Genomic DNA, 23,285 nt, shown 5'->3' on the forward strand with positions numbered 1-23,285 from the left:
GTGCGCGGCGGCCATCTTGTTGGCGGGACCGCCTCCTCCGCGGGCGGGCGCGGTTTGTGCCGTATCCGCGGGTGCTCCGCGGGGCCGCGGCAGCGATGAGCGCCGAAGCGGCGGACCGGGAGGCCGCCACCTCCAGCCGGCCCTGCACTCCGCCGCAGACCTCCTGGTTCGAGTTCCTGCTGGAGGAAGATCTGCTGGAGCAACACCTGCGCAAGCCCTCTCCCGGTGCGTGCGGCGCGGCCTGGCCCCGCTGCCGGCTCATCGCGGGCCTCCGTCTTGCTCGGCCGCTGCGGCCCGGCCTCTCCCCGCTCCTTGAGGGCGGCTCGGGGCGCTGACGAGCTCCGTGCCCGGCGGGCCGGAATGCGGCGGAACGTGCTTCTTTTGCGTTTAGTCATCACATTGAATCGTGTCCCGAATTCGGCGTTTGCTGGGTTCTGCCGGCAGGCTGCGGGCGCAGGGATGTCTGCGGTGACAGCGTTGCTTCTGCAGAAAGTAGATTGAAGCACAGTCAGGCGAGATCTTTTGTGCTCGCACCTTATGCTGTCCTTTTCCGATTAAAAATATTGATTATTGATTGTCTGAAGTTCATCAGAACAGCCCTGCGGTACTGAAGAGTCTTTTATTGTAAGGGGGAGCATCTTTGGTTTTCGTGTATCCCCAAAATCAGACAAATGGTGTTTTCTGAGTGTATTCAGAAATGCCAGAAGTTACTCGTACCTACTTGTAATTCTTCTCAATGTTTTGAAAAGTGGGTATGTATTTTTACAGTATCTTGCATGATTTAGTCACACAGCACTTATATAGGAAATAAATGACAAAGTATGAGTGCCGTGGCTGTGGTCGAGTAAATGTGAAGGCTAAATAAAAATGCCAGTCTGATTCAACAGAAACAAATACCATTTGGAATTAGAAACTGACAGGTGATTGTGTTGTCTGTGTAGTTGATAAGGAGATGAGATGGTTTTCCTGTGTAACCTGCTGCTGGGAACCTGCTGTAGCAGGGGAGGTTTTACGTGATGATCTCCAGAGGTTCCCTTCCAACCCCTACAATTGGTTCTGTGTGTGATGATCGTGGCTGCAACAAGAAATGAATTTCTGGGCTTAGCTGCCCTCTAATGAGCGTCTGTGTTCTCTGCAGATCCTCCTCCTGTGCAGCTGATCGTCCAGTTCCTGGAACAAGCTTCCAAACCATCGGTGAATGAACAGAACCAGGTCCAGCCACCTCCCGATAACAAAAGAAACCGCATTCTAAAACTTCTTGCTCTTAAAGTTGCTGCTCATCTGAAATGGGATTTGGATGTATTGGAGAAAAGGTACAGTCTGTATAGCTCCATACTAAAACTGCTGAATGACAGAGTTACTTAGGTTGGAAAAGACCTTCAGTACCAACTGGTGTAACCACCGTACTCGACAGAAAAAAGCACCTGGTGTACAGTAGGCTTTACATATACTTTAGCTGTATGTGAATTTGCACAAAAGAGCTTTTTTAAGGCTGCTTCCTTTCTTGCAGGAGGAACTTGTGCTGGCATTTATTCATGGCATGTTTTCTGTCAGCACCTTTTTAAGCTACAGACATAATCCTGATTCTAAACTGAGCTCTACAGTATAACAATATTGTGGTGACTCTAGGATTCAGTGAGAATTTTTGGTCCATCTGCGGTGTTTTGGTTTGTTGGGTGTTTTGTTGTTGGTGGTTTTCTTTGTTTGTTGGGTTTGTGAAATAATCCAAAGGCATTTCAGTTACTAATAGAAGCATCTCTCTACATGGTAGCAAGAGGTCATCTTCTGTGAGCTCATGATCCTTCAGATTGCTTTTAGTTGAGAATTAAGTGAGGTTAGTTTGGATTGTTAAAAAAAAAAAACAAACACAAACCAGCTTGGGACCTTTTTTTCTAAAATTTTTGCTGTTATGAGCAGTTGAATGATGTTCAGCTATTGAACATCATTCAATAGTTGTTGAAGTAAGTGTTTCAGCTGTTTTAAATTATACCACAGAATCTAGGAGTGATGGGACCCAGTCTGCCTGCCTTCTGGTTTTACCAAGGAAGGTTCTGTCCCACCTGACATCTGGCTTCGTGTACTGCAGCTTGCAATGGAACTACAGGGTGCTATTCCAATTCTTAATCTTACCTTTGCTGTTTGGTGATGGATGCAGTAGAAAGGGAGATAAGCCATGACAGCACAGAAAGATGTCCTCTTTATGTGAGTATAGTTCCCCATGACATGGAAATTGTTTACCTTCTGGATGTACGATCTGTGTTTGCATTGAGACTTCCTCACTAGCTGGGATCTGCTGCAGTAGATGACTGAGTTGTTGGGATGTGTCTGAAATATGGAATATTCCAGCATGCATGGAAGTAGTTGAGCTCTGTTGGAACAGCTTTCCTCTTGGATTTAGGCTGATAACAATGTTAACCGTTTTACATCCCTGATCTTGAGTGCCATCAGATGCAGAACATTTTGTTCTGCTGAGTTGACAGAGTGTATATTCTAGTGTTTAGAAGAAAGGTTGAAGGAACTGGGAAATGAGAAGAGAAGGCTCCAGGTAGACCTCATTGAGGCCTTGTAATATTTTAAAGGAGCATATAAACAGGAGGGGAACGACTGTTTATGAGGTTGGATAGTGATAGGACAAGGGGGAATGGTTTTAAACTGAGACAGGGGACGTTTAGGTTAGATATTAGGAGGAAGTTTTTCACTCAGAGGGTGGTGACCTACTGGAACAGGTTGCCCAAGGAGGTTGGGGATGCCCCATCCCTGGAGGCATCCAGGGCCAGGCTGGATGTGGCTCTGGGCAGCCTGGTCTGGTGGTTGGCGACCCTGCACATAGCAGGGGGGTTGAAACTAGATGATCATTGTGGTCCTTTTCAACCCAGGCCATTCTGTGATTCCATACTTTGTAGCTGTTAAGTAATAAGAAGTACTGAGTACCAGTGTCACATAAACATTCCAGAAGTAGGTTTACTGTACCAAGTACCTTATTCTCTTATCTTTTGTAGCTTATCTGTTCCTGTATTGAACATGCTCCTGAATGAGCTTCTGTGCATCAGCAAAGTTCCCCCAGGGACTAAACACGTAGATGTTGACCTGTCCAGCCTACCCCCAACCACTGCCATGGCCATACTACTCTACAACAGATGGTAAAGTACTTTTAAGGCAGTGGCCTTAAAACCATGGTAGAGCTATATATCTGTATGCGGAGTGAGGGAATCTCAAAGTAATATTAGTACTGTGGTCTCTGGGTGGATTATAGTGAGGAGCTAAGTCAGAAAAGTGATTCTAAAGCTGTTTCTTTTTCAGTAAAGTAGTCAAGGGAGTGGTTTGCACATTCATAAAAATAAAAGATATTACTGCCTTTTAACTTTTTTAGCATTTCTAAAATAGTACAGGATGTATTATAGTAGATAAAAGTAAACGTGATAAGTTGATATTTTAAGAAGCATGTAATCTTCTTACTGTACTTCTGAGGCTAATGCCATTCTTCACTTAATTTTTTCCCCTGTGTAGGGCCATAAGGACCATTGTTAAAAGCAGTTTTCCTGTAAAGCAAGTGAAACCTGGTCCACCTCAACTAAATGTGTAAGTTACCAGTACAATTCATTTGGACTTAATAAGTATTTTGGAATCAGAAATAAAACTTGTAATTGGATTAAATCATGCTAATATACAGTTGTTTAACACGGTTAATTGTAATGTGGAAAACTTGTCTTTACTTCAAGTATATTTTTTATTTCTGTCAAACACATTTAATTTATTTGTATGTGTGTGGTTTTACTTCCTTAGTCTCTTATCTGTGGCTTTGTAGAAGTGTGAAGAATCATAGGAGAAAGGGAGATGGCAGTCTTTGGGACAGAAAGCTTATTCTCTAGTTTAAACAGGCAGTATTTCTTACATCCTGCTCTGGTTTGCTTAGTACAGTTTTATTTTAACAATTTACCACACTGTATTTCTGATAACCTGAGAAATAATTAAATTATTTTATTGGTTTCATTAGGCAGTACTAACTTAAAGTCAATAGTGAGTTTACATGCTAGGAGTTGTGCAGCTTCGGTTACAGCCTGTTCTTGGAATTGACTTTTACATTCCAAATTTCTCAGATCAAGTTGGGAGCATCTCAGTGGTGCTTTTCACATGTTTTTGGGGTTGTGGATGCCCCATCCCTGGAGGCATTCAAGGCCAGGCTGGATGTGGCTCTGGGCAGCCTGGTCTGGTGGTTGGCGACCCTGCACATAGCAGGGGGGTTGAAACTAGATGATCATTGTGGTCCTTTTCAGCCCAGGACATTTTATGATTCTATGATATGATTCTATAATGGTACCGTTACTGCGATGAATTTGTTAAGTGCATTGATTGAAAATACTGCTAGTAATTCTATAAGAAATCCTGCAGTGTCCCGTCTGTATCCAAATCTGGTTGTGATTTTGCTAGTGAAGCTTCAAGAGACTTCAGGATGTGCAAAGTGATTGCTTTTGCTGATATGAACAATCTGATTAAAAAATAATAATAAAGAAAGGAAGGCAATGAAAACTTTGAAACTACCTTTTAATGAAATCATGTTCTCATCGAAAACCATTCATTTGATCTTTATATAATTTTTATTTCAGATAAAGATAGCTAAGAACATTCAATGGTCTGGCATAGTGATGTTAAAAAGGTATTTAGGAATTAATTGTTGTGGCCTAGAGCACGAATTAAAGTAATGTGATGGTTTGCTTTAGAACTGAAGTGTTGACTGCATCCCTCTTTTTCCAGGATGAACCAGATGCAGCAGGAAAAGGAACTAACTGAAAACATTTTGAAAGTGGTGAGCTTTTTTGTACTCTAATTTTTACTTGAATATACATGTGATGTGATTATCTTCTTTCCATTCATATTTACAGTTCTTTTGGATTCAGTGCACTTAGGTGATGTTAGCTACTTCTAGCATCTCCTACAGTTCCTTCGTGTTTGTTTTGGATGGTGTTGCTCCTATATTGGATGCTGTATGGAATTTGTTTTGTGAGGTTTAGCCATTCTTTCTTCAGTCCATGCGTGGAGCTGTATGAATCAAGCAAGCCTCTACAAAATCAATGTGTAATTAATAATTAAGACCATACTATACATGAGCTATCGAACTGTATGACAGAAAAATAAGTCACAACTTCTCTTTAAAGAAAATTTAGTAGGGATGTTTTCTGTGTGACATTGCCACCAGAATGCTAGGGGTGCCTCACTTCAAGAGAGGCAAGAAAGGGGAAGAATAAAGCTTCTACTTCCATAAGCAACTTAGCTCCTTTTACTACTCTTATACTTAGAATCAATTGCAGTCACTGCATTGATTCTTTTCTCCACGCTTAAAAAAGAAATCACCAAAAACTTCTTTTCTCTCAAATAAGTGAATGTAAATTAAGTTTTACCAATTTGTCATAAATTGTGACAAAATTTTGCTGTTCAAGGAGAAGCTGCTTTGATTTTAGCTGTGAAATAATAACTGAGAATTTCCAGTCCAACTGTTGCATAACTTCACGCTCCAGAATTGGACGGAAGTATAGGTGAAACCAAGAGAAAAGTATTGTTTCTATTGGAAACTCTGATCCTGTTTCTCTAAGCACCTGAAATGACAGTGACACATCTGTTTCTTGTACAAGAAATACAGGTGCAGTGAGACAAGTGCTAAATAAATTCTTGGCTGTCTTTTTATTTTGCTGTTACAGTTTTAATTTAAACCCAAAGCTAAACTCATAACTAAGAGATTTCTTTTTCTCAATGCATTTGAATTATTGTAGTTGAAAGAGCAGGCTGCTGATTCCATCCTGGTGCTAGAAGGAGCACTTAAATTGAATAAGGATCTCTATGTGCACACTATAAGAACTCTGGATTTGTTAGCCATGGAGCCTGGGATGGTGAATGGAGAAACAGAGAGTTCCACAGCTGGGCTAAAAATCAGTGCAGAGGAGATACAGTGCCAGGTACTGTACATTCTAGACTGAAGCTTTCTGTTTATTTCTGTTTCTTTAGACAAATTGTTATGTCATAATTTAAGGTAAGCTGCAGAATTTTTCTGTTGATTTTTTCTTTGCTCTTTGTTTGTATAAAGCAATAAAATACCATTGACATCACTTTTATGCTGATTTATGCTTCTTTCAATATTGTAAATATTATCACTTTTTTTTTTCTTTTTTTTTTTTTCCCCCAAACTCTCACTTTTTCTCACTCTGGAGTAAAGCACTGTCTGACAAGGGCTGTGTTGTTACTGTTATGTGGAAATCATTCTGTAATTTTGTAATGCCCATGCAGAGTTACCTGTACTGAGATCACAAGTAGAGAGGAAACAATTGAAGCATGTGGGGAAAGGTGCACGGTGTGTGCACCAGATAAAACTGGGAGTAGTTTGAAGAGCGTGTAAGGAAAAAAAAGGGCTGAAATACTTGATATTACATAAATTTCTGAGATAATGCTGTTTTCAGGTTTGCTATGACTTGGGTGCAATCTACTTTCAACAAGGAGCAACAAATGCGGCTCTTCATGAAAATGCTAAAGAGAAGTTTTTCAAAACAAAGGAGTTGATTGCAAAGGTAATGAGTGTTGAGTTCAGCTCTTCTAAGGGGGGAAAAAATAAATTTTTGCTTCCTTCTTTAGCAATGTAGTAACTGCTATAAGTATTTATTAATAAACTTCATGGGATTTTGATGGCAGTTTTGGGGGGGGGGGTTATGTGATTTTTACACTGTGCTCTGTACAGAATTATATTGATTGGGTATGATGTGGCACTGTTTTCTTCTGTTTTGTGTTAAATATTCCCTTATGTAAATTGCACTGATCAAGAAGTGCAATGGTGGTGTCTTCAGTGCTAATATTAACTTGGCTAACCAGTACAGAACATTCTGTGTCAGTAGTGGTATTCTAACAGTGACACTGTATTTTTGAGGAAGAAAACCATATGAACAGTAGGCACTTCCTATTCCTGTTTATCTGACTTTCCACTGGAAATCAGATTTCTGTTTTCTCACCTCTTTTGTTTTGAAAGAAAACTTTTTCATTTACAGCTAAGATACGCTTCCTTTTACATTTTTTTAATCTGTATTTCCAAAACTGCAAAACTCAAGTTCTGTTTTAATAGACAAAACACGATCTAGGCTGTAAAGTGCACATACAGGAGCATAAAAATGTGTCCGTATGCACACATTCTTTACAGTTTTCTGGGTTGGTTTTTTTTTTTGCTGCTAGGGGAAACTGTGATTTTTCTGTTTGTGTTTCAGAATTAAGCTCATATTTCATAATATTTTTGATCACTAAGATTTAAAATGAATGCTACTTTTCAGATTGGTTCATCATCACTTCATTGTACCATAGATGAGAAACGGTTAGCTGGGTATTGTCAAGCTTGTGGAGTTCTTACCTCATCTGATGATGATGCATCTCAACAGGCAACTCCGTATAATCAAATCCATAACTGCATGAAATCTGGCAACTATCAGGTACTGTGGTTAATGTCCACTTACAGTGGAGAGTTATTTTTTATTGTGTTGCTGATTCCATCTGATCTGGTGGGAACTTCAGGAAATACTTAAGTATTTTGTTCAACCATTAACATACTGTTATAGAACACGCTTCTATAGAAATATAATCTGATATGTCAGATTTTTATATATATATATATATATATATCTATATATATCTATATCTATCTATCTATCTATATATATATATATATATATCTGATATGTATCAGATTAAAATATTTTGGATTCCAGACAGTGTAAATGATTTCTACTAGCTGCTAAATGGCTTTTTTAGGTTAACTATAATTCTTTGGATCTCAGAGTATATCACTCCTGAGATATGTATGTTTTTATCTCTGATTCTCTGATGAGAAAGAACATTTTTGTTGTTTGTTCCCTTTCTAGTGGTGTGTAGTGATTTTTAATGTTATATGTGGGTGCAAGCTGCTTCGCTTTCTTTGAATATTTTGACAGATAGAAAATTATTCTATTCATATTTGAACTATCCATTGAATGATTCCAGTTGCCTGTGTTGCAGGACTTGGTGAAGATATTCCTTGAAGATAACCTAGCCCTCGGTTTACCCGTTCAGTTCAGACAATCGGTGCTGAGGGAGCTGTTCCAAAAAGCTCAGCAAGGGTGAGACCTAATTTAATGATCTAAATGGAATGGAAATATATATACACACATATGTTTTTAAACTTATAACTAAATTAATACCTCTTTGAAGGTCTTCTAAAACTTGAAATCAAAGGTGATAAGGCTACATACTGAGCAGTGATATTGCAGGAGATGTGGACTTCGTTGGGACCGCTGGCCCTGCAGTTTGCCTGTGATTAAGTGCAATGTGCACTGCCACACCAGCTCAGTCCTGGAGGATCAGCTTAGGAGTTTAGAGAGAGATATAGATAATTAAGCATGTTACGATGGCAGCTTGCAGATGGCTCCTGAGAAGTGCTAAGCCATGTCTAAAATTCAACCTTCCATGGAATTTAGGCACTTGAATCAGGGCTCTGTGCAAGATATCTTCATGTAATGAAGACAGTTTGTCTCTGAGGTGAAGGTGCCTACAGGCATTTCAGTTATGGAGATTAAGGCTATATTTGACAAACACGCATGGGAAGAAGAAGATACTAATTATGACAGTTTCACTTTTCAGGATCACAAGATCTAGAAAAGGATCTTAGAGGCTGTTCTTATCAATGTACTCATGTATGTGAGACACGCAGCCTAAGAGGAGGGTTTTGTAGATTATTTACTTGAAGTTTGTCTGATGATTGTGCGTTCTGAGGTTCATGAATATGCCTGAAGTTGTTTTGTCAGTGATGTGTAGGGTGTGGTTACTGAGGGCTGACACAACTGTGTGTGAGGTACACTGCTTTAGCTGGGGTCTCAGCAGTGCTGGGAATGAAGCTTGCATGTGAAGAGCAGTGGTCAAGGAGATAATTCTCTGTCAAAAAAAATGAGGTCTTGAATAAAATATGTAGATTCTGAGTCAGTTTTTTCAGAGGTCTGGAAAAGGCACGTGTTCCAGACTTGTCTTGGGATCTGTCTTGGGATTTGCCTTGATACAAACTGCGTTTGTCAAGGAAGTCGTGATCTTGAGTTTTGTATTCATGCAGGAATGATGCTCTGGATGAAATTTGCTTCAAAATCTGCGTATGCAACACCGTCTGTGATGTACTGCAGGGTCAAATAATTGATATTCAGTTCTGTCAGCTGTTCCTCAAGCCCAACAAAGAGAAAATAGACTTCCTCCTGGAGGTAAGGAATTATCATCTGAAACTAGAAGGGAAATGGTATTTAATGGAGTACGTCTTTCCCTCATTAACTGTATTGCTGTTTCAAGTAACACTTGTTTCTGAAGCAGAGAAAATTCTCAAAATTTATTCAGCTCCATTACAGCTAACACAAATACACTCTATATCATTCTTCCATCTTAATGGTTCACCTGCTGGACTGAAGCTGTGTTGATATATTGCTTCAGCTTGGATTTGAAGTTGCTGCATTTCCTTCCTTCATTAAAACGCACAGCAATGTTATGGAACGTTTATTTTGAGGAACAAAGAAATGAAGTCTCAGAGAGAGATTCTGGAACAAAGTAATCAGTGAAGATGACCACACTTGGTAGCTTTTACAGCAAACTGGCCTGTCATGAAGCAGCTCAGTTTCTGTACATGTGAGACTTAATCTCTCAGTGAAGCTTTTTAAGAAGCTGTTGCTACTTAGTCTGAACCTACTCTTTTTGTTGCTTTGCTATTATTCATATCTTCTGTTGCTTAATTTGGGTCTTGTCTTTAGCTTGTCAGCTGCAGCTTCAAGTTCTCTTCAAGTATGTGTCAAAAATTGACCGATGTATTCTGTACTTCAGAGCCAGCAGAAGATTTTCCAACTGTTTAAATTAGAAGTGAACCTATTTCTCAAAACAAAAAAAAAGATTTCTTGCAAGCTGGTAATTATTGAGCTGTTCAGTTCTTTTGAAACTTCTACTTTTTTTCTTTAAACAAGTAAATCCTAGTGGGTTTTACAGTTTTGCTCTTTGGAATATTGGTTCATTTTTAAACTCCTGCAGAAGGACTTTATTATGTACTTAATGGTATTTTTGACTGACAGCAGGCCTAAATATCTGAGGAATTGGCAAAAAAGAATGTGGACTATGTCAAGGAAGGTCACAGTTGTCTGAAACAGCTTCTTGTATCCCAATTGAAAGAGATTCTTATCCATCTGTGATAGCTACAGTATTTATCAGGTGACTTTGTTACCTCCTTTGAGAGAGGGGTGATACCTGATACTAATCTGGAGTTAGAAGACTGGAGAGCAACACTGTCTCTAGCAAAATATTTTAAGTTTTCTGAGCCCTGCCCTAATTATTTACTGCTTACTTTTCTCAGGTTTGTTCGAGATCAATAAACTTGGAAACTGCATCTGAATCTCTGAAGAGAAAAATGGCAGCATTTCTCAAGTACGTACTGCTTCTAGAACATCATGAACTTGCATCCTATAAGCAACATAATGCAACATAGTAAATACTTTTGAGAACTTACAACTTGACAAACGAACAGGTTATTCCTGCTGATTATCAACTTTTTAATTTAGAAACTTGTGTTTGGGTTTGGAAGACCTTCAGCTTGTCTTCATGATTTCATCTCACGAGCTGTTCATAAAGCTTCTGAAAGATGATGAACGGAAACTGCTTGTTGATCAAATGCGGAAGAGATCTCTTCGAATCAACCTGTCCACAAAACCTGTGACTTCATTTTATGATATCCCAGGTAATTTTCAATGTTTCTGTTGACTTATATGTATGCAGCTGCCTGTTTGAAAACCTGAGAACTTATTCTGTTCTCAGAATAAGTTCAGAGAGAATGGTTTTTACCATTCTCATCTTCGGTCAGTGCATGCCCTACCTTTTCAAGAAGATTCTTCTTTTGATTGTGCTTTGTATCTTAGCTGAGTGTGTACTAGCTGACAAGTGAAAGAGAGGTATCGCAGTTGGTTTAAACTGGATCTGTCTGGCAGGTGTTTACAGTAAGGGTATTTCTTCTACCTTTGGATTTATCATAGAATCATAGAATCACAAGGTTGGAAAGGACCTACAAGATCATCTAGTCCAACCGTCCTCCCATCACCATTGCTACCACAAGCACTAAGCCATATCTTGTAGCTCCTCATCCAGGTGCCTCTTGAACACTGCCAGGGACAGTGACTCCACCACCTCCCTGGGCAGGCCATTCCAGTGCCTGACCACTCTCTGAGAAGAAGTTATGTCTTACCTAAACCTCCTCTGGTACAACTTGCAGCCATTTTCTCAGGTCCTGTTTGTTGTCTGGGAGAAGAGGCCAAACCCCTCCTCATCACAGCCTCCCTACAGGAAGTTGTAGAGTGCAGTGAGGTCTTCCCTGAGCCTCTTCTTCTCCAGACTAAACAATCCCAGCTCCCTCAGCCACTCCTCATAAGACTTATGCTAGCTCCAATGCTAGTGTGACTGATGAGCTGGACCAGGAATACCATCTGGATGAAGTTTTTAACCTATCAGTGTGTAACCCCGAAGTTTTTCAGCAAGCTCATTTCCCAGATGCAGTTGGCTGACTGCAGCAGCACAGCTCAAAGCTAGTGTAAGAAAAAGGCCTACAAGCTGCTGGCTGAACCTGGGAAGACCAAGCCTTTTCTGCTCTAATGCAGTCACACATTGACTTGAACCACTTGTGAAAACACATTTTTTCACTAAAGCAATAAAGAAACACTTTGTGGTACAGATCTTGAACTTGATGCAGATCTTCAGAGTAACAATTTGCTGTAGCAGGGATAAGGGGATGCAGGGGGCTGCTGTTGTTAAAGAAGGGGATGTTGCAAGCAGCCCCATAGGTAGGGAGAATTGTGAGGTTAGCATGAACTGTATGTAGAGTCACACAAGAGCATGGAAGGGGCCTAAAACTGTGTTAGCTCGACATGCTACAGTTTATTTCCTCTGCTTTTCATCCATGGATCATGTGACTTGAAGCTGTAATTTTTATGCAATAATTTCATGTCAATTGCAGATCTGAAATAAATAAATTTAGCGAGAGTTTAAACCAAGAACATTTCTTGAAGACTGTTGATTTTATAGGGAAAGTTGAGAATCCAGACACCTCTACCCCGAGAAGCAGAAAGGCAAATGCTAAGAAGGAAAATGAATGACTGACTCATTTCTTGGCAAAGTGATGAGGTGTCTCTTGTTGTGGCTAAGATATCAAATATCTCAAATATCAAATGTGAAAGAGGAATGTTTTCTCCATTGTGTTGCCCTTTAGTTCTGGAACATCAGCTTCAGAGCTGTAATCAAGATGGAGAGTTGGGCAGAGAGGAATCTTACAGTTCAACAAGGGCAAGTACAGAGTCCTGTGCCTGGTGAGGAATAACTGTGTGCATTAGTATAGGTTAGGGGTTAATGTGCTGGAAGAAAGCTCTACAGAAAAGGACCTGGGTGTCTTGGTGGACAACAGGTTGACCGTGGCCAGCAGTGTGCCCTCGCGACCAAGAAGGCCAGTGGTATCCTGGGGTGCATTAAAAAGAGTATGATCAGCAGGTTGATGGAAGTTCTAATCTGCCCTGCTGAGGCCACATCTGGAGTACTGTGTCCAGTTCTGGGCTCCTCAGTTCAAGAAAGACATCAAACTATTAGAGTCCAGTGGAGGGCCACAAAGATGATGAGGGGCCTGGAGTATTTCCCTTACTGGGAGAGGCTGAGAGACCTGATGCTGTTCAGCCTGGAGAAGAAAAGACGGGGGATCTTATCAATGCTTATAAATATCTGCACAGTGGGTATCAAGTAGATGTGGCCAGGCTTTTTGGTGATGCCTAGCAACAGAATAAGGTGCAGTGGGCACAAACTGGAAAGTAGGAAGTTCCGTGCAAATATGTGGAGGAAATTTTATGATATCAGTGTGACAGAACACTGGAACAGGCTGCCCAGAGAGGTTCTGTAGTCTCTTTTACTATCTGGATGCTTTCCTGTGTAACCTACTCTGTGTCAGAAGTGGGTTGGACTGGAGGATCTCCAGAAGTCCCTTCCAACCCCTGCAATTCTGTGATTCTAGAAAGGCATTGGTGTATCCGCTGTTCTTAGTTTATTGTTTAGAATGTCATATACTGAAGTATTGTAAGGATCTGCATTATGAAGGAATGCCCTGGAGACCTCATTGCTTTTTTTTTTCCCCTTAGCTTCAGCAAGTGTCAATATTGGCCAGCTTGAACATCAGCTCATATTGTCAGTAGACCCTTGGAGGATTCGTCAGATCTTGATTGAATTGCATGGTATGACTTCTGAACGCCAGTTCTGGACTATTTCAAATAAGGTAATTTATTCTGTGTGGTCGTATGATAGAACTGTTTTTTGTGAATGGTAAACGTTTTATCGTAGATCCTCAATGCACTATTTCCATTTTCATCTCTCTGCATAATGGTGATAAAAATAACAATGTATATCTGAACTAACATTCTGTAATTCAAATATTGTGACAAAATGCCTAACCTTCATTTTAAGTAATTGCTGTTTGTATTGCAAACCTGTTGCATGAGAGTAAATTTCTTTAGTTTTTGTTTTCGGTGTTCTGACCAGTTAAAAAGAGAGAGGAGTAGATTTCTTTCCTTTGGTTAAGTTTTTGGTTTTTTTGTCTCTGTCTCCCAAATGACTGCATACTCAGCATATGAACAGAGTACAACAGGTAGCCCTTTTAGGGTATTTCTGTATGCCTGAGCCATACCTTACTGTAATGAAATGCAAACATTTCTGAAAGATTTGGCACTTTAAAGTTCATCTCTCTCAACATTTTGAGCTTTATTCTTAGTATTCAAGCAAATGTATGAATTCTAAACCCTGTTTCTGTGCAAATGACTTGCATGTTTCTCTCACAGTGGGAAGTACCAAATGTTTATGGCAATGTTATTCTAGGAATCAAAGATAATCTGACTAGGGATTTGGTCTACATCCTTATGGCGAAGGGATTACACTGCTGTGCAATTAAGGTGAGCAAACCATCCCAACTTGCTGTGAGTTCATTTGTGTGTGTGTGTCATATAGTAGTTAAATATTTCTCTCAGATTTCCAGAGCAAGGATAATGGCTTTCCAGTGAGTTGGGCCTGGAGATAATCTCATTCATACATTTTGACTGGGATGTACTAAATAATGTATCTAAACTCAACACATTGATAGGAAGTGCTGGTTTTTGGCCCGTTTACACAAAGGATTTATTGGAATGCTGTTTTATTTGCCTTGTAATTGACTGTTCTGTAGTTTGCTGATCTACAGGGAAAAACCAAGATTTCTGCATAATATGCTTACAGACAACTTCTGTTATGTTTTAGCTTGAGCTTCTTGTTTTGTTTGAAAAGTCTGAAACTGTGGCAACTGTTAAGCTTAATAGCAAGTCCAAAGAACTCAATAATGCAAATGATAATTGTGAGTTTCCTAAGCAATGCTGACAATGAGCATGAATGCTCTTTCAGCCAGGATTTCAGCTTTGTCTTTCCTTATGAATCCATTCAGAGCCATTAATATGTAACCTCTTCGCTGCAGGATTTTGTCCACGCTAAGCAGCTTTTTGCTGCTTGCTTAGAGCTTGTCACAGAATTTTCTCCAAAACTCCGTCAAGTCATGTTGAATGAAATGCTGCTCTTGGACATTTACACACATGAAGCTGGAGCTGGTGCAACTGGGGAACGTCCTCCTTCTGATCTTATAAGCAGAGTCCGAGGATACTTGGAAATGAGAGTACCTGGTAAGTACATTGCCCTTTCTCCTGAGATGCAGCAAAGCACAAAGCTTTAATAAAATAAAAAAAGTGGGGGGGGAGGGAAGAGCAATACCTTTGTATTTTAGATATTTCAGTATGTAACTTGAAAAACAGTAGTGAGGTTTGACATGGTTTTTCTTTGTTGTTCTTATTTCCAACTTCTAAAGATTAAGAGTATCACGATGCTTGCATGTTGCTAAACATTGCCAGTTTCTGCTGGGTACCACTCAGAGGGTTTGAACAGGATAAACACTGCACTTTCATCTGCAGAGTTTTCCTAGTCGTTAAAGCAGTCCTTGTGCTTTCATGCTGAGGGAACTGTGTAGTACTGCTGCAGCTGGAGGAAGCAGTTGATCCTGATTTGGTTTTTTGGCTTTGCTTGGTTTCTTACAATGCTGTTTTTCTCAAAAAAAATAAAAATGCCCATTTCTTTCCAGATATTCCTCTTCGACAAGTTATAGCTGAAGAGTGTGTTGCCTTCTTGTTAAACTGGCGTGAAAATGAGTACTTGACCATGCAAGTTCCATTACCTCTGGTTCAGACTAATCCTTATGTGAAGGTAATGAGCACTCAGTCTCAAAGCCATGTCAGACTGTAACTGGCTTTTTCTTGTTGAGGTCTCTTGTACTTCTAAAAGCATTTACCTTTCTGTCGTGAGGGTTTCAGTTTCTTTTGTTGCTATGATAAGTGAAATGTAGCAAAGTGGAGAGCCTAGCAAGGCTAAGCAGCAAACCTGTTTGACAGCTGGTAAAAGACTTGCAGGTCCTGATGCAGAACAGATGAAACAAAATGCCTTAGACCAGCTCAGGTTGGTTCCCTAGGCAGTGGGTATGTGTGGGAAGGATCCCCAAGCTGAGTGCTGAAACACCTTCCTTGAAGGCCTGGACTCTCAACTGGGATTCAGCCCAGGCTTATGGAGGAGCTATGACTGGTTTAGATATCATTCACTGACTCTGTTCCTAAAATGCTTTTTTTTTTTTTTTTTTTTCAAATGCACTGTGATAGCTCTGCTTGTGAGCCTGAGTCCAGTGTTTAGTTTCTGGGGGCATTCAAGCACTGCCCTTTGTGAAACCTTGCTTTCAGAATAGCTCTATTCTCACATCAGTCATACAGTGAAGCTTAATGCAGTTGTGTTATGTGATGTTCATTTTTTTGGCCAAGTTTGGTTAGCTGAGGTGCTGCTTAATTTCCATGTTGACCTTTTGATTTCTCTGTGTAGCAAAGAGTACCACTGCAACTTTTTCTTTTATTTCAGGTTAGTTATTGTATAGATATCAAAGGGATCAAGTCATTTTAAAACTCCAATTTGCTTTTTAGGTTTTGTGCAATGTATTATTTGAATAAGTAGAACGTAAAGCTTGTTTTCAGGAGCTCTTCATAATGAAGTACTCCATAAAGAAACTGGGAAGAATGCTTTGTTGTTTTATTCCTGTCTTCCACATTACAGATCAGTGTCTTCTGCTGTGAAGTTTAGCTACATTGATCTGATGTTTGTAGCTTAAAATTGTTTTCTTGGCCATTTTAAATACAAATTATCTCTTTGCTCTTGTAAACATTCAGAGAAGCTCTATGTGTTGTATTTCTTCTCTTGCACTGCATAGCTGGGGCAGTTGCTGGCTGCTACGTGCAAAGAACTCCCAGGTCCCAAGGAAAGCAGAAGGACAGCCAAAGATCTCTGGGAAGTCGTCGTACAGATCTGCAGTGTATCCAACCAGCACAAACGGGGGAACGACGGCAGAGTGAGTTTGATAAAGCACAGAGAATCTACACTAGGCATTATGTACAGGTGTGTTTCCTTATATTGCTTTTAAAGGTTGTTTGAATTGTGTATCTAACCCAACGGTTGTGAGCAGTGGGCAGTGTTGGGTATTAGGGTAGTGTGTTGGCTTTCCTTTTTGGTGAGAGAAAAGGGGTGGGTGGGATTCGAGGCAGTGTTGAGATGCTAAAAGCGTGATGTATTCTCATCATGAGCAGCATAGATCATAAAATCATAGAATGGCCTGGGTTGAAAAGGACCACAAGGATCATCTAGTTTCAACCCCCCTGCTACGTGCAGGGTTGTCAACCACCAGACCAGGCTGCCCAGAGCCACATCCAGCCTGGCCTTGGGTGCCTTCAGGGATGGGGCATCCACAACTTCGCAAGCAATCTTCGAGTGAAGTCGATGGCATTTAGAGGACAGTTTTTTGAGCAACTGGTGGTGTCTGCATTGAATAGAGTTGCTTTACAGATTCTTTTATATATATTCTAAGCTCCTAGCTCACAGTGTAGATGTCCACATCTGGCTTTAGGTTTTGAAAACTAAATGTTACTCAGTCGTGAAACAAAGCCTGTGGGGAGTGGGAGAAAAAGATGTTGAATGGAGTCATTTCACTGTCAGTTACGTAACTTCTGCTAGCCTTTGTGTTGGCTGGTGTGACTGATTTAGGGCTCTGATTTGTCCAAACAGTTGATGTTTTTGGGCTTCCTAATATCTAGTCTAAATTTACCTTCTTCCAGTTTCAAACCATTTTCTCTCATCACTACCTGCCCATCCAAAAAGTCCCTCCCCAGCTTTCCTGTAGGTCCCCTTCAGGTACTGGAAGGCTGCTATAAGGTCCCCCCAGAGCCTTCTCTTCTCCAGGTTGAAAAGCCCCAACTCTCAGCCTTTCCTCATACAGAAGGTGCTCCAACCCTCTGATCGTCTTTGTGGCCCTCCTCTGGACCCGCTCTGGTGTATCAGTGTCCTTGTGTTGGGGGCCCAGGACTGGATGCTGTACTCCATGTGGGGTCTCAGGAGAGCAGAGTAGAGGGGCAAGATCACCTCCCTCAACCTGCTGGTCACAGTTGTCTTGGTGCAACCCAGGATACAATGGCAGGTGTTTTATTTAACTTCTTTATTTTTTTCAGTTATAAAAGTGGAATTGCTAGCAACTGTGTTGAAAATGATTGAATATTTTCAGTTATATATCCTGTATTTATAAGCTTAGAGTTGAAGAGATGTTCTGGCAGATGAAGGATTTGCTTGACTGACTTGTTTCCAGTGAATTGAGTTTGCCTGAGTTCTCAGTTGTGGATGGTGGCTCACAGATATTTGTATTCTTTATTTAGGAGTGAACTGTTGTCCTTCATCAAAAAGCTTCGGGTAAGTTACAGTGGACTTGAATATGTTTGGAACCAGAACTTTCTTTTAGTATCACATTTCTCTGGAATTTAACACGAAAAGTCCAGAAAACCGAATGGCTGAAGAGCTCAGTTTATGATACCTGTTATACAGCAGTATTGAAAATAGTCTGAAATAATTAAAGATTACATAAAGAAATTCTCTTGCAGTATTCCTGTGCTGCAGGATTCTTAACAAAATACTGTCTCAGTAGATGATCATAGCAATGTCAGAACATATTATGTAGTTTTAAAGCATAGGGAGAAAAATAGACTTCCCTGATTTCATGGGGATATCTTTTTTCTTTTCTTTACAGGAACCATTGGTTTTAACTACAATATTGTCCCTGTTTGTCAAGCTTCATAATGTTCGGGTTAGTATCTTTCATACAAATGGTGTTAGGATTTCTTGAAGCACTCATCTTTGTAACCTGCTTTATTGTCCCTCTTTCTTTAGGAAGATATTGTGAATGATATTACAGCAGAGTACATCTCCATCTGGCCCTCATCTATTCCCAAGTAAGATCATTAACTCCAAGGATGACTTTACAAATAAATTTAGGTAGTTGGTTTAGTTCCAGTTGCTGTGCAGAAGTTATCAGTGTTAGTGTGACTGTAAGGCGTCACTGACCCCTGTTGTTTGCAGATAGATTGCTCTGATTGTGTGGAAGTTTCTGTTCTTAACTTGATGGTATTGATGGAGATGCAGGTACAAGAAAGAGGATTATTATTTAGTTTAAGTTATCTACTTTACTAAGCTGTATGTAGCTATGTGAGCTCTGTGATATTTTGGTACGAAATAACTGATATAGTTTTTAAAGATGTTAAAATATTTGCCAAAATATGAAGTGGCATATGGCATGTTTTAGTTTGTTCTGGCCAGACTGAACTGTATCTCTCCAATTCAGAGGCTCCATGGAGCTACAGCTTTGCACAATCATCTAGGAATTCTTTTTTTCTCCTTTTTTTCCTTTCAGCCTTCAGTCAGTGGATTTTGAAGCCGTGGCTGTCACAGTTAAAGAGCTCGTCAACTATGCACTGACAATCAACTCCAACAACCACTTCTGGTTAATTATCCAGGCAGATATTTATTTTGGTAAGCAACACCAGTATGTTTTTTAGTTGCATGCGTGGGGGCAGTGTTTATTTTGAAGTTTGCCTGCCTTCATAACCCTCCTTATAGTTACTTCTATGGAAAGAAGCTTATGTGATGTGACTTCAGAGTCTTTGGGGGCAGTAGTGTTGGTGACTTTGCCTAGGAGGCTGTCTGAGCTGACATACAGCTTTCAGTGGATCGTGTGGACTTGCTCCTAGGGTAGGGGAAACTTTCAGAGTTGTTGATAATTTTGCTTTGTTCAAGTGGTGTATTAGTGCAATATTAGTATTAAGTTAAAAAAAGTTTTGTGGATAGCGTTTGTGTTCAGATGTGGAGATCAGCTTTACTGAAGCAGAAGACAAGCAGAGAGGATCTGTATCTTATACAGGAGGTACCTAGGGTTTGTGAACGAGGAAAAGTGAACTGGTTTGGTACTGGTTGTGATGGGAAACCCTTTTCTATCTTTCTGTCTTCAATCTGCCACTTCCCCAGTGCTTATCCCAGGGGCTCGTAGCTGGGAGCAGCCGACAGCACTGGGACGTGGAACAGTTCAGATTGTAGGCACTGTGACATGCAGCTGGATTGCAGCAGTTAGCACTGCCTGGGGAGCCTTGCACAGCCTGGCTGGTAACTCACTGCCACTGCCCTGTCTGGAGTCAGGCTCTGGAAATTTCATCAGCCCCTCACTCTCTCTACTTACACTGTGAAGTATGAACTTTCACAAGCCAGCCTGACAAATATGTGTTAGAGAATGGTAATGTTAAAACAGTCTCCAAAGGTAGTTGGGTATTTCTTGTGCTTCAGTTACCTATAGATTCCATTCTAGTGGAATTTAGCATTGAAGCTGGATTGTTCTTTGCCAGTAAAGCAGGAGGAGGGGGTGCTTTGCCACTGCCATCCATTTGCTGTGCCTGGATCTTTTGCAGGAGGCAGAGTGCATGTTTCCAAACCTCATGTGAACAGGAGGGTGGCTGTGTCATGCAGGAGTGTGTAGTGCAGAAAGCACCGTAGTTCCAAACAGAGACAGATTTATCCAGAAGGTGTTTGAGGTGGGACAATGGGTTGTAGTCCCATGGTTGGAGCTCCCGTCTTGAATATGGGAAAGTGATTCAGGGTTATAAACAGGCAGTGTTCACTACTTCATAGAATCATAGAACAGCTCAGGCTGGAAAAGACCTTAAAGATAATCCAAGTCTAACCACAACCTGACCATACTACCCTAACTCTAACAACCCTCTGCTAAATCATGTCCCTGAGCACCACATCGAAACGGATTTGAAACACATCCAGGGATGGTGACTCAACCACCTCCCCAGGGAGCCTATTCCAGTGCTTAACAACCCTTTCTGTAAAGAAAGCTTTCCCGATATCCAGCCTAAACCTCCCTTGGCACAACTTGAGGCCATTTCCCCTCGTTCTGTCACCAGTGAGAAGAGACCAGCTCTGCTCTCGTTGCAGTCACCTGTCAGATATTGGAAGACAGCAATAAGGTCTCCCCTCAGCCTCCTTTTCCCCAGACTAAACAGCCCCAATTCCTTCAGTCTCTCCTCATAGGGCATATTCTCCAAGCCCTTCACAAGCCTTGTTGCCCTCTTTGGACCTGCTCCAGCACCTTTCTGTACAGAGGTGCCCAAAACTGAACAGAGTGCTCACTTGTATGTAGCGGAACAGCATCCCAGGGAGAGGACGTTTATGTGGGGTACCTCTGAAGCTGGTACCAGAAAGAGCAGGGATGCTTGGGCTGCCTGAATTTCCCTGCCACCCATGTGCTGAGTTCCAAGAAGCAAACTCCTTTGCTGTTCTGAAGCTGACGGGCTTGGGATCAAATACCTGGAAAGTGAAAACGAATTCTCAGAGCTCAGTCCTTTGCCTGTGTTGGCAGTTTGCCTGATTGTGTGCTTTTCTATAAATTTTACTACCTCTCGTGTTTTTACAGCTCATATGCAAGTCATTTTCTAAATAGAATTTAGCTAACAGGGTCTGAATAATTCTATAAACAATTGATCTGAGTCTTAGAAATGAACTGCTCTATTCAATTGTAAGTCCTTGTTTTGCCCTTTTTCCACTGCAGCAACAAACCAGTATTCAGCAGCCCTTCACTATTATCTGCAGGCAGGAGCTGTGTGCTCTGATTTCTTCAATAAGATGGTACCACCCGATGTGTTCACAGACCAGGTGAGCTACAGTGTTGGACTGGAATTTAAGTGCACAAGCAGGATGGGATGGATTCAGCATTCCCATCCTCTGTAGATACAAATTTGCTGCATTTCAGCAGGTGGTGGGAAGTAACTGCTTGTCTGTGTCCAGGACAGGAGGTTATTTTCATACCCTGCTCTATTGCTTCTGTTTGTATGGGAAGTGAGTGCTTCAGTCTTTTTCTTGTGATTTATAACCCTTCATAGACCAGTCAGAGCTTTACTCTGTGCCAAGCTGCAGCCGTCCAGAGCTCCTGGCAGGGATGTTGTGCCCTGGTGCTGCAGCTTGCTTTGCAGCGGCCTCTACCAGGAGTGCAGTGCTCTGCTCTGTGAGCTCTGCTGGGCTCAGCTGCCTGCTGGAATGTGCCCAAACACAAGGATGGGGGAAGGGGTTAGAAGAAGGTTGGTATATAGCAGATCCTATTTAAAAAATGAATAGAGATTTGTTGCTCGGTCTGTTCCGTTGCTAACAGTTGGAAAACTTTTTTTAACCATTCTGTAGGTGATAAAAAGAATGATAAAGTGTTGCTCCTTACTCAACTGCCACACACAGGTAAGAGCCCAAGCATGGTACTAAGGAAATGACATTTGTAAATGTTTTGAATTCAGAAGTTACTGGGAAACTTTCTAAAAATAAAATTGGAATCCAGCTTTCCTTGCAAATGCAACCTGCAATAAAATCATTTGTTACCATTGCCTGTAGGACATTTAAGGACCCAAGTTAACAAGTAAATAAACGCATGCTTAGAAATGATCATAGAATGATTAAGGTTGGAAAAAACCATTGAGGTCATTTAGTGCAACCATCAGCCCATTCCCACCATGCCCAGTAACCACGTCTCCTCTGCATGCCTCTTGAACACCTCCAGGGATGGTGCCTCCCCCACCAACCTGGGCAGCCTGTGCCACTCCCTCACCACTCTTCTGGAGAAGAAATTTTTCCTAATATCCAACCTGATTATTGCAGAAATAGAGATAGTCAGAAGTGGGTTGTTTTGGTTTTGTCCCCCATTTGTTTTTAATATTTAAATAATGGTAGCCTTGTTCCACCTGCTAACTACATGTAGCAATTGACTGTTCAAAGCTTATAGTAGCTCCTATATCAGACCTTAGTAAACATATTTAGAAACCCTGAAGCCTGGTCTGTCCCTTCCCACTTGTCTGGAAAAGTCTTTTTCCCCCCGGCTCTGTGTGGGAAGGAGCTTTTGCCTGGGTCTGGAAGCTGGATGGGGTCACTGCATCTTGTGGCAGATTCCCAGTAGTAGAGGCTAAGGGTATGAAAGACACCTGAGCCTGCCTTTATATCATAGAACCATAGAATCGTTTAGGTTGGAAAAGACCTTAAAGATCATAAGAGTCCAACCCAACCTGACCGTACTACCCTAACTCTTAACAACCCTTCGCTAAATCATGTCCCTGAGCACCACATCCAAACGGTTTTTAAACACATCCAGGGATGGTGACTCAACCACCTCCCTGGGGAGCCTATTCCAGTGCTTAACAACCGTTTCTGTAACGAAGTTTTTCCTTATATGATATCTTTGTAGGTGGCTATTTTGTGCCAGTTCCTCAGAGAAGTAGACTATAAAACGGCATTCAAGGCACTGCAGGAACAAAACAGGTATTATTACAGTAAAACTTACAGGTTAGATTATTAACATGTTGATATACAAACATTACATATAATCACCTGTGTTTTCTTTCAGTCATGATGCCATGGATTCATATTATGAATACATCTGGGATGTCACAATCTTGGAGTATTTGACATGTATCCTTTCAATAGAATGCTGCTAATGCTTAGGCTGGGTGTTCATGGCTGGAGAAAGTGAGTAGTTCCCACACCTGTGCTTGCCTTAACTTCTTGTTAGATCTCCACCACAAGAGAGGTGAGACAGACAAGAGGCAGATAGCGGTGAGTTGACGCAGTGCTTTGGGGGAGGAGTTCTTTAACATAATTGCCACTTCCAGCTGTAACTGTATTTCACAGTCTGAATGCTGGTGTTAAGTGCCTGATCTCATGGTGTAGGGCAGAGGGCACAGGGTGCTGGAGAAGTATCCACCCATCCATCGTTTTGTTGACTAGCATTGAAACTGTAA

At 41.1% G+C, this 23,285-nt stretch overlaps 1 protein-coding gene across 1 annotated transcript in view; it reads left to right on the plus strand.

Annotated features, from left to right (window-relative positions):
• INTS8 (integrator complex subunit 8) overlaps positions 1 to 23,285 on the plus strand; it is a 24,134-nt gene continuing 849 nt past the window's right edge. Inside the window, exons 1-26 of the mRNA XM_031591016.2 lie at positions 1 to 225; positions 1,139 to 1,313; positions 3,000 to 3,140; positions 3,508 to 3,579; positions 4,753 to 4,804; positions 5,766 to 5,948; positions 6,447 to 6,554; positions 7,302 to 7,457; positions 8,020 to 8,120; positions 9,104 to 9,245; positions 10,373 to 10,443; positions 10,578 to 10,753; positions 13,182 to 13,315; positions 13,875 to 13,985; positions 14,537 to 14,738; positions 15,191 to 15,312; positions 16,355 to 16,539; positions 17,844 to 17,877; positions 18,212 to 18,268; positions 18,352 to 18,413; positions 18,872 to 18,990; positions 21,062 to 21,165; positions 21,688 to 21,738; positions 22,733 to 22,806; positions 22,892 to 22,956; positions 23,057 to 23,100. Coding sequence (XP_031446876.1) covers positions 96 to 225; positions 1,139 to 1,313; positions 3,000 to 3,140; positions 3,508 to 3,579; positions 4,753 to 4,804; positions 5,766 to 5,948; positions 6,447 to 6,554; positions 7,302 to 7,457; positions 8,020 to 8,120; positions 9,104 to 9,245; positions 10,373 to 10,443; positions 10,578 to 10,753; positions 13,182 to 13,315; positions 13,875 to 13,985; positions 14,537 to 14,738; positions 15,191 to 15,312; positions 16,355 to 16,539; positions 17,844 to 17,877; positions 18,212 to 18,268; positions 18,352 to 18,413; positions 18,872 to 18,990; positions 21,062 to 21,165; positions 21,688 to 21,738; positions 22,733 to 22,806; positions 22,892 to 22,956; positions 23,057 to 23,100 — 2,871 coding nt within the window. The 5' untranslated portion in view covers positions 1 to 95. The remainder of the gene's footprint in view (positions 226 to 1,138; positions 1,314 to 2,999; positions 3,141 to 3,507; positions 3,580 to 4,752; positions 4,805 to 5,765; positions 5,949 to 6,446; positions 6,555 to 7,301; positions 7,458 to 8,019; positions 8,121 to 9,103; positions 9,246 to 10,372; positions 10,444 to 10,577; positions 10,754 to 13,181; positions 13,316 to 13,874; positions 13,986 to 14,536; positions 14,739 to 15,190; positions 15,313 to 16,354; positions 16,540 to 17,843; positions 17,878 to 18,211; positions 18,269 to 18,351; positions 18,414 to 18,871; positions 18,991 to 21,061; positions 21,166 to 21,687; positions 21,739 to 22,732; positions 22,807 to 22,891; positions 22,957 to 23,056; positions 23,101 to 23,285) is intronic.

The sequence above is a fragment of the Phasianus colchicus genome, chromosome 3 (assembly GCF_987193195.1).
Source record: "Phasianus colchicus chromosome 3, bPhaCol1.hap1.1, whole genome shotgun sequence".
Classification (NCBI taxonomy): Eukaryota; Metazoa; Chordata; class Aves; order Galliformes; family Phasianidae; genus Phasianus; species Phasianus colchicus.